The sequence below is a fragment of the Grammomys surdaster genome, unplaced genomic scaffold (assembly GCF_004785775.1).
Source record: "Grammomys surdaster isolate TR1022 unplaced genomic scaffold, NIH_TR_1.0 121737, whole genome shotgun sequence".
NCBI lineage: Eukaryota > Metazoa > Chordata > Mammalia > Rodentia > Muridae > Grammomys > Grammomys surdaster.
The window spans coordinates 1-26,554 of record NW_021617456.1 but is presented as its reverse complement, the minus strand read 5'-3'; the positions used below and the strand labels follow the sequence as shown (position 1 = coordinate 26,554).

The following is a 26,554-nucleotide window of genomic DNA, read 5'->3' as shown; positions in this document are numbered from 1 at the left end:
TCATATGTACACACACACACACACACACACACACACACACACACACACACACACACACACAGAGAGAGAGAGAGAGAGAGAGAGAGACAGAGAGAGAGAGAGAGACAGAGAGAGACAGACAGACAGACAGACACACAGCATATAAAGACATCCTTTTCATATTTCTCATGTTGTGAATACAGAACTGGAGAATTTTTCAGACAAAAAATTAACTTTCTAATTAACTTTCTATCTTTCTTTAAGCCTAACACCATCTGCACAGCTGTAGAGATCGACTAAGTCTTGTTCTCTTCTTCTCTCCACCCCTGTACCTAGTTTTCCAACCATAGAGACATTTCCATTTAAAAGGGTCCCAGAATATAAAGGGTTGGAATTAAAATAGGAAGCAGAGTGTACAGCTGATTTCTCATAGGCTGTGAGGCATTCTGAGGTTGGTTTTTTTTTGACTCTAGGAGTTTGGTCCAGTGGGGATTATGAATAAATCCGTCACTATATCTAAGGATGAGGAATGGAAGAGATACAGAGCCTTGTTGTCCCCCACGTTCACCAGTGGAAAACTCAAGGAGGTGAGTGAAATTCTTTTAACTGCATCCTGTGTGACTGGAGTCCCATCCTAACTGTGGATGCTTTTCTGTTTTGTTCAGATGTTCCCTATCATCGAGCAGTATGGAGACATTTTGGTAAAATACTTGAGGCGAGAGGCAGAGAAAGGGAAGCCTGTTTCTGTGAGAGAGTGAGTGCTGGTCCATCACTCTGGTTCTGGGAGAGGAAGGGCACCTGGGGTGCAGTTCACATGGTCCAGCTGCTTGTCCTTGCCCCTTTAGACACCTGATGACATCATACACAGTTTAAGAGAAAGAAATGAGAGAAAGAAGTTAGCAGGAGTAGATGGTAGGAAGGCTGAGCAGGGCTTGGTCCATACTGAGGTGGCTTTGCCTATCTCCTAGAATTCTTTCCTGGCCCCTGATACATGTGTAAATTCCCACCCTTCTCTCTCCTCAGAGTGTTAGGTGCCTACAGCATGGATGTGATCACCAGCACGACATTTGGAGTGAATATTGATTCCCTCAACAACCCAAAGGATCCTTTTGTGGAGAAAGCCAAGAAGCTCTTAAGAGTGGATTTTTTTGATCCATTGATCTTGTCAGCAGGTGAATGGACAGTTCTGCCTTTTGATCATTGCTTTTGTCTGTGGCCATGTTTGTCAGTTCTGCCTTTCTCTTCCTCACTTCCCCAAACGATTCGCTCTAGTAGTGTAGTTCACTTGCCGTGTAACTCATCCCCTAAAGGCACAGTTCAGTAATTTTAGAACATTCAAAGACATGTAGCCTAATTATTTCTGTTTTTGAACTGTGTGTTTTTTTTTTTTTGAGACAAGTTCTTAGCACAATGTAGCTTTAGCTGGCCTGGAAGTTGCTGTGTATACCAGGTTGGCCTTGAACTTACAGTGATCCCTCTACCTCTGCGTCCTGAGGGCTGAGATAACAGTGTGCACCTCTGAGCATTGGTTTTATTTTAGAATTCTTCCATTTATATAAATACTAATTTGTATAAATACAAATTTGGCCCTCTGTACGTCCAGAACTCTCCATGGTTGCAATATCATACAGGTATACCATCTGTCCCAATTACACCCACCCCTAACTCTTACTTCTCACATCACTTAGACACTTCAACAAATCTTCTTCCCAATTTCTGCTCCCGTTTTCTGCTTTGGTAGCTGGTTGAGTCCATTCAGTGCTGTGTGCTAGGATGCTGACAAATATTATTGTCTGGATCTGATGCAGTCAGTTCAGGAGAGGGCCACGCCATGTCCTGGATATGGGATTTCACTGCCCCATTCCTGTCCCTGACTTTATTTCCACACCCTCTTTCATCATGTTCCTTTAGCCTTGCTGCATGGGGATGCTGATATAGATGCTCCATTTGGGACTCAGCACTCAACAGCCCCTTACTATCAGTACTTAGATTCCTTAGAAATCGGCATTGACTGAAGGCCCACCTGGCCCATTACCAGTGTCAATCATAGAGGACTTTGTTCTGGCCGTGTTGTAACTTTCAAGCAATCTTGACCTAAGCACCCACCAGTTCACTTCCTCTGTATCTGAGTATTCTGGGCATTTCCCATCAATGTGATCGTTGACTATGTGGTCTCTGTGACAGGCCTCTTTCATTTAGCACAATATTAAATGAAAGGAATGTCACTATGTCCTGTGTTCATGAGCAGATTATACTCCCTGTCTGTTGATGAACACTGACGTCAGTCTCACATGTTCGCCATGAATTTCACTGGGATGAGCCTTCATATAGAAGGTCATGTTTAAGTATTTGGTTTTATGGTTTGGGGTTATAGTCAGAATCAGCATTGCTGAGTTAAAAAGTAAGTGGAATTTTAACATATAAAGCAACTGAACATGCATTGTCTATAGTAGCTGAGCTTACTGTACATATGAATGTCTGCCATAAATGCAGGACTTAGATGTTTTAATGTATGAGTTTAGATCTTATTCCTCTCTGTCTCTGTCTCCATCTCTGTCTCTGTCTCTGTCTGTCTCTGTCTCTCTGTCTCTGTCTCTGTCTCTCTCTCTCTCTTTTTAGGGTCCAGGTTTTGGTTTTTTTTGTTGTTCATCTTTGGGTATTACTGAACTCCCTGTTTAGATTAGGCTGGTCTTGAGCTCTCCTGGCTCAACCTGCCCCTGCCTTCTGAGTTCAGGGATTAAAGGCATGCACCACCACTGCCTGGCTAGATTTTCTGTTACATAGCTTAATTTCTTTATCAATTTTATAAGATTTATTTTATTTTCTGTGTATGGGTGTTTTGGCTGCATGCATGAAGTGCCTAATGGGGTCTTGAATCTCCTTGTACTGGAGTTACAGGTGGTTGACAGCAAGCATGGGGATGCTGGGAATAAAACCTGACTCTTCTGGGAGTGCTAACTGGTTATATGTATATACATATACATATACATATACATATACATATACATATACATATACATATACATATATATATATGTGTGTGTGTGTGTGTGTGTGTATTTATTTTCTGGGTACAGTTAGCCATGCTGTGTCATTTAGGGTTAATACTTTCCATGTTAATTATATTTCTATGGACAGCTCATGTGTCCCTTTGTCTACATTCCATCCTTGTTACCTACTATTATCCTAGGTGTCTGCTTGTAAGTGTTAGATGATATCTACACGTAGAACTGTTTACATAGTTATTCATATAAGCTAGAATCTGGAAGTGAAGGAGAGTATGTGCTTTTTCATTCTTCATGCTTTTTGGTAACCTGTCTTTGAGCTTGGGTGTTTTCTTTTTTTGAGACAGGGTTCTCTTGGCTGTTCTTGTGTGTGTGCCAGCACATGTGCATGCCTTGGTGATTGTGTGGCATGTGGAGATTAGAAGACAACTTGCAGCGGTTGGTTCTTTCCTTCTACAGAGTGGAATCTAGGGATCAAATTCAGGTTATTAGGCTTGTCTGCAGGACCCTTTGTTTTTTAGCCATCTTAATGGCCCCTGTATTTTCTTTCTGAATCCACATGAACTCCAGGAGCAGAGATTAATTTAAGAGTCAGGTTGCAGCTTTGGCTACTCCAAAGCACAGAAAAAGAAGTATGGTGCTGACCCAGTGTGAGCAAGGTCACAGAGAGAATGGCTTTTGGTTGAGACACTGTTGACTTATTCTAGAGATTGCTTTATGATTTGTTTGAATGAAACTTGCATTTTAATCAAAACTTCTTTTAATTGTTTTCCAGTACTCTTTCCATTCCTTATCCCAATATATGAAATGTTAAATATCTCTATGTTCCATAAGGATTCAATAGCATTTTTCAAAAAATTTGTGGACAGAATGAAGGAAAACCGCATGGATTCTAAGCAGAAGGTAAAACATGGTGGTTTCATGAGAGGTTCACAGTGTGATAACATGTTGGGCTGTGTACATGTGAACTGTGTGGTAACATTAGACAGAGAAGGCTATATTTAGAGAGAAAGAATATTTATATTTTCTTGGGAGGAAAAGTTGGATTTTAAGAAAGTTGATTGAGAATAAGGCAGGAATTAACCCTTAGCAATAGGAATGAAAACTAGGGTACTGCTCATAAGGATTGAAATAAAGAAAAAAATTGGCCTGGCACAAGACCTGAGCAAGATCAAGACTGTCAAAACTCCAGCATACATGGGAAAGAATCTCTCCAAACTCAAGTCCTTTGCTGAGGAACAATGGCAGTTGATAGCTGTGGAGGGAGGGTGTGGACACAGGTAGATTTCCCATGAGGCATTGGATGGCCCCACAACCATGCATGTGTAATCAGGACTAGTTGGACTCAGTGGGTAAGTAAGGAGAGGACATGGACTGTGGAGGAAGAAATGTTACCGATGATATAGAAGGAATTGGATGGAGGAAACAGTGGGGTGGAGATGACCATGTCTGACTGTGTGCATGTATGAAACTCTCTAGTAACCAATAAAAATGATTAAAAAGGGGAATATTATTTTCCTTTCCTTCAATAACATTTTCAAAGAATAAAAGTGTTTATTTCAAATTCTATCTATTGTAATTGACTGTAAAAGAGGTTGGTGTGGAAGCTGGAGGGTTCCTGGTTTATCCACTCCTGGTTTTGCTCCTTGAGGACTCAAGCAATTCTAGCCACAGTTGTGAATTTAAGAGAACCACGTTCTCAGAAATGAGAAAATAAAGCTTCTGCACTCCTGATCCACCTGTGATTTCTGACCTTAGCATTGACCTTCCATTTTTGCAACTTTTCTTTCTGCTTCCAGCACCGAGTAGATCTTTTCCAGCTGATGATGAATGCTCATAATAATTCCAAAGACAAAGAGTCTCATCAAGGTAAGCCAGCCCTTCCTGATCAATGGACAAGGAAGCTCTTGGGGAGTCAGTGGTTCACTCAGAATATATGTAAGGAGGCTTTTCTAGGTAGAGGGCAACCTCTGTTGAGTTGCTGAAAGACAGATGTGGCTATTATCAACATGGAATTTTCTGGATGCTCATGGCAAAAGTTGGCTCATAACATGAAGGGTGGCCATGATGGACATCTCCAGTTGTCTGTTTGTTACCTGGGTGAGCATAGGTGTTGTTTGTGTCTTTCCCAGCATGCAGCCTGCCTAGACATCGGTGTCTAAACATACTGTCATGGGGGATGTACCTACATGGTGCTGAACCTGTATGGGATCCCCTGTTGTACATGTGCTCTCTAGCTTAATCCATGGCAAAGATTTACTTTTCCTTTGTGTGATATCTAAGTAGCTTCTGGGGAAAGCCCCTTTGTACAAATTCACTAGTCCTCTTCATTCTTTTATGTACTTAAAAATCATTGAGACCTGGGCAGAGAGGCAGAGACAGATGGATCTCTGTTAGTTCAAGGCCAGCCAGGTCTAAATAATAGATTCCTGGACAGACAGGGCTACACAGAGAAACTTTATCTCAAAAACCCATAAAAATCACTGACAGATTTTTAATCTTCTTTGTGTAGTACAAGCATGTGCAGAAGTACGTACACATGTGCATACCCCTACGTGTGTGAACAGTTAACAGATGAGAGCACACAGTATCTTGCTCAAGCACTCTCCATCTTGTTTCCTGGGAGACAGGGATTTATTTATTTATTTATTTATTTATTTATTTATTTGGGTTTTTCGAGACAGAGTTTCTCTGTATAGCCTTAGCTGTCCTGAACTCACTCTGTAGACCAGGCTGGCCTGGAACTCAGAAATCCTCCTGCCTCTGCCTCCCAAGTGCTGGGATTAAAGGTGTGTACCACCACTGCTCAACTGTTTTTTTTTAAATTTGTTAAACTTGAGGTTAGGCTGGAAGCCTGGAGGTCCCAATGATCCACAGAGTTGTGGTTACATGGGTGTGCTGCCCCACCTGTATTTTAATTTAAAATCATTGTTAGTATCATGTCTGCAAACTGATGCCATTCCAATTCCAGACTTTGTTCTATGTATGTGCATCAGTAGCTAATGGAAAGAGAGTCTTCCATTCTGACCTATTCTATTATCATGTAGCAGTATAATTCTGGGTCACCATGTTTATTTTAAAAAGTGATCGAATACTTTGTGTTTCAACACTTTTCCTGTTTGACCACTTGAAACCCTTACATGTGATCAGATAACTTCAAGTTCTTCTATACTCACTCCTCCTTTTGTCACATGGTCCATATAGTCCAGCCTGACCCATATTCACAATGTGCTTGTGAATGACCTTTAATTCTTGAGACTAAAGGCATGTGCTACCATGCAGCAGTGTTTTAGCAGAACTATTTTATCTGGCACAAATGTGGAGTGGTGTCACTTCAGCTTTCAAGTAGTCCTTTGTCAGTGATTGTTATATGAGATTTTATGGTGTTCTTTGGAAACATTCTCAGAGCCTGTGCTTAACTTAGTGTGAAGACAAGCCTGTCAAACAAGGCAGTCTCCTATGGCTGAGAACTGCTTAGGTGATGGGTCTTTCAAGACTAGCCCTCTATCAGATGAGACATTTTGGGTTTGTGGAAATTGACTTGCTAAACTTGCCTTTTGTGTAACAATAAAAAGAGCTTCTAGGAAGCAGTCATTGATCAGTTCTTGAGTTGCTGATTCTTCCTGCTACTGAGAAGCAGAATTTTTCCATCACTGGCTCTCTTCTCTCCAGTCAATCTTCCAGTGTAATCCAGAACACAAACCTAACCCTGGTGTATAGAGTGCTGGGGACTGAACCCAGGGCTTTCTAAATACCAGGGAAGCAGCCCATCTTCTGAAGTGCATATCCTCAGGCCTTCTCTTTCATTTTTGATTGCTAAAATAAATATTATTTTTAAAAATCGTAATTGATTGTCTATTTATTGTTCAGTTTCAGTTTAATAGCAAGGACTTACAGCAACTGGGAGAAAGAATTTACCATAATTTACCATAATCACATCATTCATGGTAGATGTACAACTAACTGTAACATTAGCTCTATGGGCTTTAATGACATTTTCTGGCTTCTACAGGAAGTTAGACAAACACAGATAAATAAATAAAATTTAAAAAGCCACCTTAATCTATATCAGGGACCTTCTGTAACTCCTTCTCTAAGGGATTAGATGCCCTCTTCTCAGCTCCATTGGCACCCTCCTCAAACACATGGCACCCCCACACATACAGAAATACTGATAAATAAAAATGAAATTTACAAAAAAAGAAAGTCCATGTCTTGAAGCTGCCCACTGGAGATGATAAGAAACAGCATTAACATTGGGACAACCTGCCTGAAACGTTCTCTATTTTTGGATGTGTCATGAAGTTGTCACGGTGACGATAGTCATAGAGTGACTGAATGGCATTTCCATAGTCTCTCTAGGAACATGGAGGCTCATTTATTTTCTCCTCATGCCCTCTGTGATGGTCTATCCTGACATGGCTTACCTGAGATGTTTTTTTACTTCCAGCCCTGTCTGACACGGAGATCACAGCCCAGTCAGTAATCTTTATTTTTGCTGGCTATGAAACCACCAGCATCACACTTTCCTTCGTCCTGTATTCCCTGGCCACTCACCCTGATATCCAGAAGAAACTGCAGGAGGAGATTGACAGGGCTCTGCCCAATAAGGTGAGTGGATGGTATAGGAAGGAAAAGGAGAAGCCTCAACAAAGACACCTTGTTACCTGCAATGTTGTGTGTGTATATGTTTGTCTGTGTGTTTGTGTGTGTATGTGTGTGTGAGTGAGAGAGAGAGAGAGAGAGAGAGAGAGAGAGAGAGAGAGAGGGAGGGAGGGAGGGAGGGAGAGAGAGAGAGAGAGAGAGAGAGAGAGCAAGAGAGCAAGAGAGAGACAGAGAAAATGAGTAAAAGTTAGTGTATGTATGTTGTATATGTGGTGTGTATATATTTTTGTGTATTCACACCACTGAACCATCTTTCTGGTTAGAAGTCTTTTTTTTTTATTGGATATTTTATTTACATTTCATATGTTATCCCCTTACCCCATCCCCCCCCCCCCCCGGGGGCCCCCCCCCCCCGAGGCCTCCTCCTTCTGGGCGGGGGTGGTAACCCCCCCCTCCCCCCCCCCACTCCCACTTCCACACCCTCAAAATTCCCACCCCCTGGGGCGTCCAGCCTTCATGAGGTCAAGGATCTCATCTTCCACCTGTGCCAGCAGGGCCCTCTACTCTTACATATTCAGCTGAAGCCCTGGATCCCTCCATAAGTGCTCCCAGTCTGGTGGTTAGGACCCTGGGAGCTGTGGTTGGTTGGTATTGTTGCTCTCCTCATGGTGCCACAAACCCTTTCAGCTCCTTCAGTCCTCACTCTAACTCCTCCATTGAGAACCTCATGATAAGTTCAATGGCTAGTTGTGAGCATCTGCCTCTGAATATGTCAGACTCTTGAAGGCCTCTGAGGAGACATCCATATCAGGCCCTTATCGGCATGTACTTCCTGACTTCCACATCAGCATCTACCTTTGGTGACTGCATATGGGGTGGATACTCAGGTGGAAAGGTCTTCAAATGGCCCCTCCTTCAGTTTCTGTCCCTCACTTTGTCTCCATGTTTGCTCCCTTGAGTATTTTGTTGCTCCTTCTAAGAAGAACTGAATCACCCCCACTTGGTCTTCCTTTTTTATGAGCTTCATGTGGCCTGTGAGTTGCATCTTGGGCATTTCAAGGTTCTGGGCTAATATCCAATAATCAGTGAGTGAATACCATGTGTGTTCTTTTGTGATTGGCTTACTTCGCTCAGGATGATAATTTCTAGTTCCATCCATTTACCTAGGAACCTCTCGAATTCATTGTTTTTAATAGCTGAGTAATACTCCATTGTGTAAATATACCACATTTTTTGAATCCATTCCTCAGTTGAAGGACATCTGGGTTCTTTCCAGCTCCTGGCTATTATAAATAAGGCTGCTATGAACATAGTTGAGCATATGTCCTTGTTATATGTTCTAGCATCTTCTGGGTATATGCCTAGGAGTGGTATAGCTGGATCCTCGGGTAATGCTATGTCCAATTTTCTGAGGAACCGCCACACTGATTTCCAAAGTGGTTGCACCATCTTGCAGTCCCACCAACAATGGAGGAGTGTTCCTCTTTCTCCACACCCTCGCCAGCATCTACTATCACCTGAGTTCTTAATCTTAGCCATTCTGACTGGTGTGAGATGGAATCTCAGAGTTGTTTTGATTTGCATTTCCCTGATGACTAAGGACATTGAACATTTCTTTAGGTGCTTCTCGGCCATTCGAGTTTCTTCCATTGAAAATTCTTTGTTAAGCTCTATACCCCATTTTTTAATAGGGTAATTTGGTTGTCTGGTGTCTACTTTCTTGAGTTCTTTGTATATATTGGATATTAGCCCTCTATCAGATGTAGGATTGGTACACATGTATGTGGGCATGTGTACTATGTGTGTAGGTCAAAGGGCAACCTGAAGGAAGTTCTTCTCTCTTTCAACTACATGTGTTTTAAGGGTCCAAATCATGTCAGTAGGCTTAGTCGTAGGTGCTTTGCTCACTGAGCCATTTGAGCAGCCCTTGATAATTTGTAACAAGAATACAAGCATCAGTTTTTCCCAGGACCATTTTGAAATTATCATAAAACTGCCACAGAAGAAAAAATTACAATAACTCCTATCATGGCAATGGAAGGTTGTTGTGATGAATGGTGAGGCTTGGTGTGTCTATTATCTCGGACCACAAGAGTACCAAGCAAGCAACATGTACACAACCTGTGTGATGTTAAAGATATGCACTTTACATACAGCTCTCTTCGTGGTTCAATGATACTACCGGCTCTGCTGTGTCCCAGCTGTGCATTAAGATAGGCTTGCCTTGGCCTTGATTGTGCTAACTCAGCTCTGTGCCATGATTCCCCCTATCTATTCATAGTTATAGGAGAAGAAGCCAAGGTGTGAGACTTTGTGTCTAAATCATGAGCCAAACTACCGCCCTCTCTCTCTCAGTTCATTTGTGTGTGTATGTATGTATATATGTAAATTTGTGCACACATATATGTGTGAGTGTATATGTCACAGATCTACAGAGTGTATATTTCTAAATCACTCTCCTCCGTGTTTTGTGATACAGGCTCTCTTACCAAACTTGGAGCTTATCGATTGGGTTAGGTTGTCTAGCCAATGAGCACCACAAATGTCCTGTCTATGTTTACCTACTGCTGGGATTATAGATGGGTATCACTATGTCAGGCTTTATAATGATTTGTATCTGAGCTCTCATCCTCAGGCTTGCATAGTAGACCCTTCTTTAATTGAGCATTTTTCAGGCACTAAGTGATAGTTATTCTGCTTTGTAAGGAGCTTGAGAGATGGCACAATGGTTAAGAACACTGCCTCGTCTTCCATAGGGTCCATCCATATTTGAGTCCCAGCATGATAATGGCAGCTCTCAACTGCTCTGAATCTAGTTACAGGAAATCTGATGGCCTCTTTTGGCTCTTGTTGGCACTGTACTCATATGGTGTACTCAAATGTACATAAGCACAATATCTACATATATGAAATAAAACAATTTAAAAACCTGTTTAAAATGTATTGTAAATACTAAGGTCCTTTGAGCTGCTGAGCTTGACTTTGGGCCTACTGAGAATTCAACACTAGATACAATTGAATATTAATCTAAAATCTCAGCAGAAATCTTTTTCTTTCTTCTTAGGCACCAGCCAACTATGATATAGTGATGGAAATGGAGTACCTGGATATGGTACTGAATGAAACCCTCAGAGTATACCCAATTGCTAATAGACTTGAGAGAGTCTGTAAAAAGGATGTTGAAATTGATGGTGTGTTTATGCCCAAAGGGTCAACAGTGATGATTCCTACTTATGCTCTTCACCATGACCCACAGCACTGGCCAGAGCCTGAGGAATTCTGCCCCGAAAGGTACCAGCACAGGAACTCACTCTGAACTCTGCAGGATTGTGTATGCTTTCATGTCTGTTATAGAAAGATGATCTAAGTATGGTTTGCATCCATTTCTAATCTGTGAGGTGAATGGCAGAGTAAGGGAAGAAAAAAGAGGAGAGGGGAAGTCAAATGAGAACAAGATATGAGCATTTAAATATACAGTGTTTTCTTCCTTCTTCCTCAAGTAGTTGTTGCCTCACTTAAGTGTGGGGCTGGTACCCAGTTTCAATGCATTTCAAATGAAATGTGCTTTTGGAAGATAGAACACAACATTATCCTGAATGGATTTTTAGTATTTCAAGATGTAGTTCCTTTCTTGTTCCTTTTAATTTTTTTGACAGTCACATGAATGGATAATGAATTCTGGTCATTTTGACCTCACATTGCCATGTCTCTTTTCCTTCGACTTATGTGGAATCCCTGTTCATCTTCAACCAGTCTCCTTCCTCTTCTTATTTGTTTCTGGATTTCTCTTTTTTGTGATTTGTGAGTTTACTTAGAGTTGCTTGCATAAGCATAAATGCAGGAGATAATACTGGAGAATGGTCAACTGTCCAGTGGCTGCACTATTGAAGAAAAACATCTCTCTTCTCCTCCAAAACATCTCCTTAAGGAGGTGGCATCTCATGTGCATCTTCCTCATCCATGATGTAATGATGATGTATTTGGTCTTGTGTAGGTGTCCACAGATGGTATGAGTTCATGAGTGCAGTGGCCATGTCATGCCCAGAAGTTAGTACTCACAGCACCCATTTCATTCACTGGCTCTTACATTCTTTCTGTCCTTTCTTCTGTGATGTTTCCTGAGCTTTGGATGGGCTGAGAACTTCAACAGTGATTATTTTCAACACACTATGAGAAGTCTCGAGCTTCTGCGTTAAATGTCTCCCATTGCAAACTGAAACTTTTCTGTACAAGGGTGAGATCAATACTAAAATTTATGTGAGAGATGAATATTTAGAAGACATTTTGTTACCATGTTCACTTAGCAAAACAACAGCAGTACACTGTCATCTAGTGCCTTTGATGTCTGTAGCCATGAGATTTTGACCAGATTTAGAGTACCAGGCAATACTTTCCACTGTGATTTGAACCTCCAATCCAATCAGAAAATGATTGGTTCCTCCTACCGCATAACATCACTATTACACTAGTGTGTTCCTAAGCAAGGATGTATTATTAAAAAGATTACACACACACACACACACACACACACACACACACACACACACACACACTGTAGCTGTCTTTAGACACACCAGAAGAGGGCATCAGTTTGCATTACAACCATGTGGTTGCTGGGAATTAAACTCAGGACATCGGGAAGAGCAATCAGTCCTCTTAACCTCTGAGCCATCTCTCCAGTTGAAGGAAGTATTGATAAAGCAGGATTTATCATATTTCTATCATATAGAGACTCTTATAAGGGAAGTAGAATGAAAAGGACCTTTAGCATAAACATCTCAGAGCCAAATACTTGCAAGCAGAAGTTCACTGAAGTTTTTCCAAACTACCTGTGTGTACTGGTTAGATGTCAAAAGGTAAGTTCACATGTGTAGTTCTTATGCTTTCATTCTTTGTTAACGTGTCATCTACTATTGTGTCTCCAGGTTCAGGAAGGAGAACAAGGGCAGCATTGATCCTTATGTATATCTGCCCTTTGGAAATGGACCCAGAAACTGCATTGGCATGAGGTTTGCTCTCATGAATATGAAACTCGCTCTCACTAAAATTCTGCAGAACTTCTCCTTCCAGCCTTGTAAAGAAACACAGGTGATGGAGAAAACTATCTCTATAAATAGTGTTTTATGGGAGGCATTTTTCCAAGTGAAGGTTCTATGTATAAAAATCATTATGTATATTTGAGTTTTAATAATTTGTTCTCTGACAAAATGAGCTATGTTTATCTAATGGGCCTTTTGTTCTATATCTGTATAAAATAGAACTTAATATTATGAGGAGTCAGCGTAGGCCAGTGTGGCAGGATTCCATGCATTCTGTTTGAAATTCTAGTCATGTCCATTTGAGATTGGGTATGTCATGTGCCATCCAGAGGTGCCATGGTCATGCCTTCAGTGTTTGTTGTGTGTTGACCTCTTCTCCCAGAGATCACAGAAGCCCTCTTCTCACAGTGTTTTCAACCAGTGATGTACATTAGAATTACAGAGTAACTTTAAAACTCATACATGGGGTCTGGGATGTTTCTCAGATGGCAAAATGTTTACCTGTTTTGTACAAGTCTCTAGTTATAATCCCCAGGACTACATAAATAAGCTGTGATGGTACATACTTATACTTACTACACTCAGGAATTAGAGGATTGAGTATCATAAATAATTCTTAGCTACTTAATGAATTTGAAGCCAACATGGTCTATGTCTCTCAAGGAGAATCCAGAAACTCAAGATGTCTGGTCTTTTTTGAAATCCTAATACAACTCACTCAGAGTGTGGCTTTAGAAGCTCATCTCTGAGACAGAGAAAGATGTGTTTAGTTTTCATCTGTTTCTTAAGGCAGTTGTATAACTTTATCCACACATGCCTTTAGTTAAAGCATTCCTTTTCACTAAAGCATTCAAATTATGTACAAGGATTTAGACAGGTTAAGCAAGGTTCTAGTTTTGAGACCTAATGGCCTACCTGGCATGAGGCAGATGCTCTTTCTAGCTCCAGTCATTTTAAAATGGACACTTCTTTGTCTCCATAACTTTGTTCCCCTTCCTTTTCCTGTGAGTAGAAGATTTTTTCCATTGGATGCTTTCCCCACTCATCATTGAAAGGCATCAGGCTAAATCATTTTCAAAGAATCTTGTAGAATTAGAGATTCCAATTCATCCAATCCTTGGAAGCCAAGAATAGATTCTAAAAAAGCAAGCAAAATATTTGTCCTACAGAGAAGACTTGCCCTGAATATGCTGAAGTGCATTAGTGAGATATGATCTGAAAGTTAGGGACTGTTAATAGAGTTGAAATGTATCATCTCATGGTTATCTTGTAAAACCAAACATAACTTTTCATGACTTAAAAAATAATATAACATAAAAACTAAGAATAAGGTTAAAAATGTTAAACTTTCTGTTTTACTCTAAATTTGCACAGAACATAAGTAGTATAAACTAGCATGAGTTTGTCTCAGGCCTTGACTACAATAGATTCTCAATCACCATTTTACATAATGTACATTTAGATGCAAGCTCTCAACATCTAATTGACACATCTTTTAGAATCATGGAGAATTAATGTACATTATATGATATTAAATGTAGCTTTTTGGTTCTGCAAAGCATTATTATCCCAAATACTTTTTCTTAAACTTTTCTTCTGGGGATCTTGTTGGTTTACTCATTGCTTTTCAACATTTTTCTTCCCCTGTTGCAGATACCTGTGAAATTAAGCAGAGAAGGACTTCTTCAACCAGCAAAACCCATTGTTCTAAAGGTTGTGCCAAGAGATGCAGTCATAACTGGAGCATGACTTTCCCCTCAAGGAGTTCTATTGGATTCTTCAGAAAGTACATTGAACCCTTTAATTTATCTCATGAATGAATTCCAGATAAAATGGGGCTTAATTGACTGTCTTGACTCGTGGTTACAGATTCATTACATCCATTGATCTTTCTCCATGTCTATCCAAATTACAATCTAATATAAAGGAGATGACAAGTCAGTGACAGAACAGAAAATTCACCTTCACTTCTTGTGGGACCATCTCTATCCACATTTGAATGTCTCTGTTAATTTCTTTTGATGGTAACCATGTTTCTGTAATTTGGTCAATAATTTTTTGAAGAAAAGGTGAACTATTGTGACATCTCTAATTGTACAATTGGTATCAGATGTTTTAGTTGCAATATTCTACACTAAAAGTCCTGTCCCTGTCTCCTTTCCCAACCATTGGCTGTTGACAACTTTATTTGCCAATCAAAGCCAACTGGGGGCAGGTTTCCTTTAACCTATATGTGGGACTCTACAAACAGTTTTTGAGGTATTATGATTAGCATAAGAACACAAGCTGCTACATTCTCCCTATTTTGTTCACTAAAGGCCTTGTCTTTCAGATATACACAGAACATAATTATAACAGTTTTGTAAACTATGAGGTATGATATACAGTAATAACATACAGTCTATCAATCTTGTCAATGTGGGTATATTGTTCTAACATCTATCTTACATTAAAGAGATTTCAATTCTATAAGTGAATTCTGTTCTGATTTTCCTTGCAGCACCATCTGAAAACCATCCTTTCAAAACTACATCATCTTTCTTAATGTTAAACAATTTAAGTTTGAATATGAGACTATAACTAGTCTTCAGCCCCATCAGAAATCAGAGAATGAATTAAATTTAACCCGAATGTATAGGAAGCACAAAAACATAGCTTTCAAAGCTTGACTAAATTATAGACACAGATGACTACTTGGACAGTCCCCTATACCACAAAACATTGAATCATCTGTCTTCAGCCTTCTGGCCAGTATCATCTAATGGACCTTCAGTGAAGCAGAAGCTATAAAAGACTAGCTTACTCTATCTTGGAAGAGCTAAGGTGCTGACTACCCAGCCCTTGCATCCTTTTCTGGAAAGTATTCTTTGTCTTCAGATGAATTAGGGTAATTCTTGCCTAGTGGCTACCTTGGCACAATAAGAAACTCTGCCTGGAGTAAACGATGCTCAATATCTTCTTTAAACTGTAATGTGATACTGTGAGGAGCAGACATGACTTATAGTCAAATGATCTTTAATAATGATCTAAATATTTAATATCTAAATTTAATAATCTGTCATATTCTGTGGATTTCTGTGGTTTTTGAAGACTATCTATATAAAGTATATAAAAACTGTTAATCCTTGACTACTCTTAGCTATTTCTACTTGAATAATATTCAAAACACTTTATTATAATTAAATTAGAATCTACTATAGTCATGGTTTTACTCTCTGATCCTCAACTTGCCTTATTTAATCATCCTAAACAGTTTGTAATAGTAGCTGGAAGGACTGTGTGGGTCAAAGCCTTTTGTTTTCACAAGTTGCATAGACACAATGCCTTTCTAAGAGTAACAATATTAATTCAGATTTTATATCAATATACAAAGATTTACACCAATGAAAACCTTAAATCTTTATCCATAAATAAATTCTGTACCAACGTAAGAAATGATAACTTCAATTTGCATCAGTTATAAAGAGTTGTACCAATATAAGTTTATGGCTATATGATGCTTTGCTTAAGAATAAATTCAGTAATCCATCCCATATATTTACTTCCTGTTCAAAATTATGACCATTCAAAAATTGTTCCTAAAAATGACTATCTATAATTTATAAAGTAACAATAACTGCACACCCTAACCCAAAGGATCAGGATGATGACTCTCCACAATTTCTTCCTGCTGAATAGGGGCAATGAAGATTTCTTTTAAAGGAGCAGGGAAGGGTAGGAAAATAAGAAACATTGGTTAGAAATAAGGTAACTAGCTTTAGCATTTATTATCCAGTCTCTGTATGTCTCGAAACCTCAGGGTTTATCTGAAGTTCTGGGATCTGTCTGAGAGGCTAGATGAATCAAGTCTATCGGGAATCAGCCCCACGTTCTGAAGTTGTTTTGAAAGCAAGTCTCTGGACAGCATCAGGAAGGAGGGAGTTGAAATACCAGGTTGTTTTAGTATTCCTGCAGACAAATCTTGTTAGAGCTTCAAATTTCGCAGTATATGAATCTTACAACCAAAATTATAGTACTATTAAGATATTTGTATGGTTTGTGTAAGGTGCACAGATCAGGGAAGTATGAAATTTTGCTTCTTATTTGAGGAGCTGAAAGACAACTATCCTTTTATACAGCAAACCAATAGTCACCATCAAACTAAATGAAGAGAAACTTGAAGCAATCCCACTAAAATCAGGGACTAGACAAGGCTACCCAGTCTCTCTCTCTACCTATTCAATATAGTACCCAAAGTTCTAGCCAGGGCAATTAGACAACAAAAGGAGGTCAAAGGGATACATACTGAAAAGGAAGAAGTCAAGATACCACTATTTGCAAAATATATGATAGTATACTTAAGTGACCCCAAAAATTCCACCAGAGAACTCTTACAGCTGATAAACAACTTCAGCAAAGAGGTTGGATGTAAAATTAACTCAAACAAATCAGTAGCCTTTCTCTAATCAAAGGACAAACTGGCTGAGAAAGAAATTAGGGAAATGACACCCTTCACAATAGTCACAACTATTATAAAATATCTTCGTGCAACTCCAATCAAGCAAGTGAAAGATCTGTATAAGAATTTAAAGTCTCTGAAAAAGAGATTGAAGAAGTCCTCAGAAGATGGAAAGTTCTCCTGTGTTCATGGATCAGCAGAATTAACATAGTAAAAATGGCCATCTTACAAAAAGCAATCTACAGATTCAATGCAATCCCCAACAAAATTCTCAGTCAATAATTCATAGAGTTAGAAAAACAATTTTCAAATTCATTTAGAATAACAAAAACCCCAGGATAGCAAGAACTCAACGATAAAAAAAATCTTCTGGGGGAATCACCATACCTGACCTCCTACAGAGCAATAGTGGCAAAACCAGATTGGTATTTGTACAGAGACAGATAGATCAATGGAATAGAATTGAAGACCCTAAATTAAACCCACATACTTATGATCACCTGATCTTTGTCAAAGAAGCCATAACTATTCAGTGGATAAAAGACAGCATATTCAACAAATGGTGCCAGCTCAAGTGGAGGTTGGCATGTAGAAGAATGTAAACTGATCCATTTTTATCTCCTTGCTCAAAGCTCATGTCCAAATGGATCAAAGACCTCCACATAAAGCCAGATACACTGAATCCCATAGAACAGAAAAGGGAAAGAGCCTCAAACATATTGACATAGGGGAAAATTTCCTGAAGAGAACACCAATGGCGTAGGCTCTAAGACAAATGGAATCTCATAAAATTGAAAGCCTTCTAAAAGGCAATAGACATTGTCAATAGGACAATATGACAACCTACAGACTGGGAAAAGGCAATCCTATATGTGATAGAGGGCTAATATCAAAAACATAATAAGGAATCAAGAAGTTAGGCTCCTGAGAACTAAATAATCCTATTAAAAATTCGGTATAGCGCTAAACAGAAAATTCTCAACTGAGGAATCATGACTGGCCTAGAAGCTCCTAAAGAAATGTTAAACATCTTTAGTTATTGGGAAAATGTAAATCAAAATGATCATGAGATTCTACCTCACACCAGTCAGAATGGCTAAGTTCCAAAACTCAGGTGACAGCTGATGATTATGAGGATGTGGAGCAAGGAACACTCTTTCATTGCTTGTGGCATTACAAGCTGTTACAACTACTCTGAAAATCTGTCTGGTGGTTCCTCAGAAAATTGAACACAGTAATACCTGAGGACCCAGCTATGCCACTCCTGTGCATATACTCAAAAGATGCTACAACATACAACAAGGGCACATTCTGCACTATGTTCATAGCAGCAAGTTCTTAGTGTACATAAGAGTATTGAAAGTTCAGATTCTGAGGAGTTTATACTAATAAAGAGCTAAAAATGGAGATTTGGCCTCCTTTAGTGACTTCAAAGAGCAGCAGAAATGATGGGAAACCTCTTTAAATCCTAGTGTTACTCTAGTGTCACTTCTTCCGGGAGGATTCAAACTGGATGCAAAAAAAAAAATAAAGGAAAACTTAAAATGATATGCTTTCAATGCCCTGTGTTTGAAGTGCAAAATTAACAAGAGAATTAAAAGTTAGATACCTACACTCCCATTCCTTTTAAACAACTACAAGAATTAAAAACTGCCTGTGCTCAGTATGGACCTACTGCTACATTCTCCATTCACATGTTAGATGGCCTGTCTACTAAAGCTCTTCCATCTGCAGATTGGAAACTGTTAGCTCATATATGTTTGGGAGGAGATTATCTGTTATTGAAAATGGAATTTTTTGAAAGATGCTGGCAGACAGCAGAGCTAAATGCTAGAGCTGGCAATCAGGTTACTTATGAGATGTTAACAGAAGGTTAACAGGATATACAGACTCTGTTATAATTTAATCCTGGTACTTATGGTCAAATTGGTGCTGCTGCTTGTAGGGCCTGGAATATCTTGCCTAATAAAAGGGATTTGTCTCAAGATATTAAAAAATAAGTCAGGGACCTGATAGTCTTTTTCAGGAGTTTTTGATATGCTGATTAAAGCATCAGGGAGAGTGTTTGGTGATACTAATGCTGGAATGCTTTTAGTAAAACAACTGGCTTATGAGAATGCAAACAGCCTGTCAGGCTGCCATAAGACTTTATAGAAAGACTGGCACTATTACAGACTATAATAGATTATGTTCTGAGATTGGTCCCTCTTATGTGCAGGGTATGCCCATGGCTGCTGCACTACAGGGAAATACTATACAAGTTTTGTTTCAAAAGACTGGAAAAGGAAAGAGAAGGGTTAATAGGCCTCTTTGAAGTTGTTTTGGGTGTGGACACACAGGGCATCTAGGGAGGAATTGTCTGAATAAAACTAAGGAAAATAATGAGAAAAAAAAACAAGACTGGATCCCAGTCCTTCTACCTACACAGTATTAACTCCTGAAATTGGGATGCAGGCTCTTCCTACCAGAATATATGGTCTGTTATTGTCAGAAACTGTAGGACTGTTACTGGAAAGAAGCAGTGCCACTATGGCAGGACTGATGATTGCTCTATGAGTTATAGATACAGATTGTACTGGGGTAATTAAAATTATGATCTCTTCACCTACCTATATTTGTGTCATCCAACTTGGACATAGTGTTGCTCAATTACTCCTTATACTGTTGATTATGACAGAAAATAAGGTTAAAGCTAATGATCGAGGAATGAAAGAGTTGGTTTTTCAGATTCTTACTGGGTTCAAGCAATAAAAGCTTTAAGTCATGAATTAGTTTTAAGAATAAATAGAAAAAAATTTACATGGTTGCTGGATATAGGAGCAGATGTATTAGTAATGACTTCTATACATTGGCCTAGATGTTGGCCGAAAACAACTGCCGTTACTCAATTACAAAAGCAGTGATCTCTTACATTGGGAAGATGACAAAGGACACTAAGGATGTTTTCAACCTAACATTGTTTCTAATTTTCCTGTTAATTTGTGGGGAAGAGATACAATGAAGGAAATGGGAGTCTTTTTATACAGTCCAAATAACAAAGTTACTCAACAAATGGTTGATTGTGGCTATTTGCCTAACCAAGGGGTATGAAAGCAAAATCAGTGAGAATTGGAGCCCATTCTATTACTCTTAGAAAAGGAAAAACAGGTCCAAGGTATTTTTAATGGAGACCATTAACAAGCCTGCACTCCATACAGATAAGATTACTGGGAAAGGGATGTTCCTGCATGAGTGGATCAGTGGTCTCTTACTTCAGAAAAAATTCTGGCCACTTAACAGCAAATGTAGGAGCAATTGCAATATGGCCACATTGAAACTTCTAGTTCCCACTGGAACTCACCTATATTTGCAATTTAAAAAATCAGACAAGTGGAGATTATTGTAAGATTTACAAAGGGTTAATGAAACCATGAAACTTATTGTGACCTTACAATCTGACTTACCTACACAAGCTGCCATTCCAAAAATTACATATAAAATTATCATAGATTTAAAAGATTGTTTTTATACTATTCTTTTCTATCCTGATGACTATCAAAGGTTTGCATCTAGTGTGCCTTTTTGCAATTTTACAGAGTACATGAAGTGATATCATTGGAAAGTTTTGCTTCAAGGTATGACTAATAGCCCCACATTATGTCAAAAATTTGTTACTGCTTCAATATAAAAGGTAAAGGCTTTGAATCCTTCTGTGTATATTATTCATTATATGGATGATATTTTATTAGCTTATCTCTCTGAAGGAGTTTTACTCTTTTGCTCTTTTACAACAAGAAAATCCTAATTCCTTTCAAAAGTTAACTAATGAGGGATGAATAGCTTTGTAGCAAGCAGAGGAAGGTATTAGTCAACAGCAAATACATTATACAGACTATGATAAATTGTTGGCAGTTTTTGTTCTTGCTACTTGTGTACCCACAGCAGTTCTTTAACAAAAGGTTCTGTTAATTTGGATTCATCTTTCTTCATTTCCATGTAAAGTTCTATCACTCTATTATGAAGCTGTTGCTGTTTTAATACAGAATTGTAGGATAGACTCACAAAAGTGTTTTGAGAAAGAACATGATAAGTATTTATTCCTTATTCCAAACAGCAATTAAATTGGTTATTGTAGAATACTGATATTTGGCTTATTTCATTTGCAAACTTTTCAGGCAAAACTGATAATCATTATCCAAAAGACAAGTTGTTACAATTTACCTCTATGTATGTTTTTGTGTTTCCTGTAAATTTACACATGCAGCCCATAGAAAATGTGTTTACTATATTTATAGATGACTCATCTAATGGGAAGGCAGCATATGTCATTAGATCACATGTTCATACTCTTGAGTTTTCCCTTGCTTCAGTACAAATAATTGAATTATATGTTGTAGCTGCTGTTTTTGAAATGTCGAAAAATTATGCTTTTAATTTGTATACTGATAGTCAATATATACCTCATGGTTTACAATTGCTTGAAACTATTTCTTTTTTTTAAGATACTGATAATACTCAAAAATTGCAATTATTTATTCAACCCAATTTAAGAGAATATACTTTTCTTTACATTATAGGACATTTAAGAGCTCATATGGGTTTGCCCAGATCCCTGAGTGAGGACAATCCAAAGAAGATTTGTATACCAGGAATGTTATAGGCCTTACACAGGAACAATTGGCCAAACAGTCACATTCTTTAAATCATCAAGATAGTAATAGGTTGAGATAACAATTTGGTATCTCTAGAGAATATGCATGTCAAATTGTAAAGACTTCTCCTCAAAGTCCTCAGTTTCTTTCTGTACCACACAATGGTGTTAATCCTCAAGGACTTGAATCTAATCAATTATAGCATATGGATGTTACTCATGTTTCTCATTTTGGAGAATTAAATATATACATGTGACTGTTTACACTTTCTCAGGCTTTTTAGTATCAATTGCTTTAACAGGAGAAGCAACTAAAAATATAATTAGTCACTGCCTACGTTGTTTTTCTATGCTGCATCTTCCAAATCAGATTAAAACAGACAATAGACCAGGCTACTGCAGTGGAGCATTTGAGACTTTCTGTTAACAATTTAATATTACCCAAATTACTAGGATCCCTTTCAATCCTCAAGGGCAAGGTAATGTAGAACAGGACCATGAAACTTTAAAACAATGTCTTTATAAAATAAAAGAAGGGGATTTATAGCCTCCATACACCAGAAAAGTATTTAAATCATGGTGTTTTTATATTAAATTTTAAAAATTTGAACATTCATCAACTTTCAGCTGCTGAGCGTTTTTTTGGCATCCTCATATTTCCACTACATATGCTTCAGTGAAATGGAAGGATCCTATGACAGGCAAATGACATGGATCTGATCCTATACTCATTAGGGAACGAGGTCACATTTGTGTTTTTCTCAGGAAGTAAGTGAAGGGCAATGGCTGCTAGAAAGTTTGGTGCAACACATGGAAAATCCCACCTTCCTGCTTATTCCCTTTCTGATGATAATGATGATGATGGTTAAGTCTTCTGGGCCTATGTTCCTGATTCACCACTGGTACATTCAGCAGTGTGGTCCAGTCTGGAGATTCTTGTGACTCAACTTCTTGGATCTACCCTGACAGGGAGTCAATTTATAAGAGCATGACTTTTAATGCTTTTGGTGATGGGATTTCTGTTTGCTTTGTGAAGAATAGTACAAGTGATTGGTGTGTTTCTGTTTCCTCAAATTTGGAAGAGAAATGTTTCACAAACCATAGCTCAAAGCTTAGTATGGACATACCTAGACATTATAAGGGATTTGCCTCCAATCCTCATGAGATATGACCTTGTGTATCTGAATCCACAGAAAATGTGAAACTGGTATTTAACAAAACTGGTAGATGGAAAGATGTTATAATAAACCCCAGTGTAGTGTAATATTTCCAATAATATGCAAATTATTGATTGGGCAGGGAATCAATCAAACATTGGGCAAAAGGAGATGGCCATAGGCCTTTGGGAGTCAGAAACAGGCCATTTCCAATGGTATACATGGAAGTTAGCTGTATCTCCTTGTGAAGTTATGTTGGCAATAGACAATATTGGGACAGGATCTGGACTTTGAACAAGTGTTAGTGCATGTGGTAAGGGTGCTAATATTTCATTAATTGGCCATGTTAAAATTATTCTTGTTTCTTCTACAGGATTTAATGTAAGTTGTATTGATTGTACACTTTCTAATTGTGTTAGTGCACTGAATCCTGGCATGTCTTTTATGGCAGTCTACCAACCATCTTTTGTTTTATTGCCTGTGAGAATTGCAGGACCTTGGTATTCTGAAAAAATCTTGCAAATACTGGAAGAAGTGAGTCAGGTTTTAAGCAGAAGCAAGAGGGTAGTGGGCTTGATTATTGCTCTTATAGCAGCTTTAATTACATTAATAGCTAGCACCACTGCTTCTGCAATTGCTTTGACACAAGATGTTAAAATAGCTACTTTTGTTAATCATTTAGCCAAAAAAAAAAAAAATGTTACTAATGCTTTAAGTATTCAAGAGGATTTAGATAGGTGTTTGGAGCAACAGATTAATGTTCTTTACATTAAATTTCAAATTATTGGAGAGGAGGTTCAGTTTAAGAATAAGAAGCCATCTCAAATGTCATGCTATATACCAATGGATTTGTATCACTTCTAAAATTTACAATGATAGTTACTATAATTGAGAAAGAGTTCAAACATTTGCAAAGTACATTTTCAGAGTATTTGGCATAATTCCAACATCTCTATGAATGTCTTAACTTCACATGACGAGATAATCAATCTAAAGTGCTTCTCTACTGAGCTTTGATGCTATGGAAATTGTTAATAAAATTATTCGTGGCTTGAGGTCCCTATTTCTATCTTGTTCAAGTTTCAAGATTGGCATATGTAGCTTGATCATGCTAGCCCTTCTTGTCCTGGGAACACATTTATTTCTGCCCATTGTGAAAAAACTCGCGTTTAACAACATCAATGTGTTGGCCGCCAAAATACATAGACTTAAACTAAAAATGGATCCCCAAACAAAGTTATTAATTTAACAGGCTGGCAGTCAGTGATGGGTAAGATTGTGCATCTAAAACAGAAATGCATTGTTTTTGATAATGCATATTCCATGTCGGGTAAGGAAAGCATTCATGTCAAAACAACCGAAGACAGATGCAGTCTTGTTTATGAAATAAAAACGTGGGAGATATGGAGAACTTTTCGGTCACCTTCTAGAAATCTGGAAGGAAACTGACAGTGGGTTAGGACACAGAATTAAGCTCTCATCCTGGATTACCTGTTGACTGACTGAACTGGCTTGGGCACCCTATTCCTCCTTCTTCCTTCCTCCAAGAAAACAAAAAATTCATCCCCTTGCCTTGAGATTCAAGTATATGCCCTATTATTCTTCCATGTGTCAGCAGGCCAGGAAATCTTCCAGCAGACCCTGGGCTGACTTGACTCTGTCTGATAGGCAGGCTGTCACAGAAGCAGGCAAATGGAGCCTGGCATCTAACTGTTTTAATTTATATAAGCCAAAGCTGTCTCAGCTATTGGTGCAGAATGAGTGTGCATATCTTAGGCATCCCTTCAAGATCTGTGAATCTTACCTGTCTTCGGAAACAAAAATCCTGGCGTTCATGCCCTCTCTTAGGCTGATCCACCTCTGAGAGAATAGTATTCTTTCACTACCATCCTCTGCAATGGGAGAGATAATCCGTTAAGTTACAGTTTTGAACCAAGTATGTTGGAGATACACACAAAAGGAATGGAAGATACACTTAAGCACAAGAGGTAACAGGCATAATCCTATAATCATTATAGTACCCAAGGCAAGTATACTGAAAAGGTCAAATGAGTAAAGGAAGACCAGAAAGGCATATACTTTCTTAATTGCTCTAATCATTCACAGGCAACCTTTACAGCATCGAATTGTAGGGGTTTAGCATCTTTTAGATTGAAAATTTCCTTATGCAATTAAATTAGATCCATGGAAACATTAGCATCATGCCAAATACCTTTAAGACATACATGTACCCTGCCCCAAGTAGCTGGCTTTCATTATAAACATTGGGAGTAATACAAATCCAATGACATTCTACATGACATTCTAAATGTGATCTCACCTTTAGGCCAAGGACTTTGTCTCCCAAACACTTTACTTCCTCATATAAGGCATTCATCTTTTGTTCTAACTTACTATCTATATTTTCCTGCATCCCTAAGGCTAAGGTGAGGTTCTTCGACAACTCATTAACAAAGTGAACAATTTGAACAGATTGAGACAATATTACTGTAGTAGCAGCAGCATTAGCCCTAATAGACACTATAGCAAGAATTCCAGCAGTGATCGATCCAACCTTTTTTTTTTTTAGGTCTACTCAAAACTTTTTGAATTTCATGCAATACTTGCAAACCTCTATCTGCATATGAAAGTTCTAAAACATTGAGTGGAATCATAGCAAATGAAGGTTGATGAAGTTCCATAGCAGAAATTCCTTGTACAATGTCAGATAAAGAATTCATCAAGTTATAGCCATAGCTAGTTATATTGAATCTAAACCCATACACGGCAATGTTAATTCTCCCTACCAACAAGGCATATGGTGGGGAAACACAGGAAGTACATTTCCCACTGACACCAATCTGAACCCGGTGTTTCACCTCTGTTTGCAGCTGTATTAGTCAGTGTAACATCTCCCAATCATACATGTGTAGTGATCTTGTGTCTGACCACCAAGTCCTCTAAACAGTCCTTTTTGGCAGGCATCTAGCCTTATTTGAAAACTCTCCTTTCTTGCTGCGATCTGACAGCTCTCCTCGAGTTGTCATCAGGAAGCAGCTCATCAGCCTGAGCATCAGCATGAGCATGAGAATGAACATCAGCATCAGCATGAGCATCAACATGAGTACAAGCATCAGCATGAGCATCTGCATGAGCATGATCATTAGCATGAGCGTCAGCATGATCATTAGCATCAGCATGAGCATGAGCATCAGAATGAGCATGAGCATCAGCATGAAGATGAGCATGAACATGGGCATCAGCATAAAGATGAGCATGAGCATGAGCATCAGCATGAAGATGAGCATGAGGATCAGCATGAGCATGAGTATCAGTGTGAGCATGAGCATGTGCATGAGCATCAGCATGAGCATCAGCATGAGCATCAGCATGAGTATGAGCATCAGCAGGAACATGAGCATGAGCATCAGCATGAGAATGAGCATGAGCATCAGCATGAGCATCAGCATGAGCATCAGGATCAGCATCATTTGTCAGTCTGGTCAATTGTTTTTTTTTTTTTTTCATGGCAACCCAAACTCTCTGGAAGACACCTGACACTTTCAGCATCCAGTGGAAAAACACAAACATGTCCTCTTTCCCATATTAATACTGGATCAGGATCTTTGAGTTTTTCCAAGAAAGCAAATGGCGAAAAACTCTATGATACCTAGGAGACTCCTCTTCTACTTGCTTAGTCTCTGTTATATCTAGCGTATCCT

General features: G+C 38.7%; 1 protein-coding gene across 1 annotated transcript; it reads left to right on the top strand.

Moving 5' to 3' along the window:
• The first annotated feature begins 457 nt into the window (after positions 1–457).
• Positions 458–15,105, top strand: LOC114636071 (cytochrome P450 3A11-like). The gene is made up of 9 exons (XM_028784369.1): positions 458–566; positions 645–733; positions 1,003–1,151; positions 3,760–3,887; positions 4,784–4,853; positions 7,435–7,595; positions 10,654–10,880; positions 12,515–12,677; positions 14,282–15,105. Exons 1-9 carry the CDS (start codon positions 474–476, stop codon positions 14,375–14,377), a joined length of 1,176 nt encoding a protein of 391 aa, XP_028640202.1. The 5' UTR covers positions 458–473; the 3' UTR covers positions 14,378–15,105.
• The last annotated feature ends 11,449 nt before the right edge of the window (positions 15,106–26,554 follow it).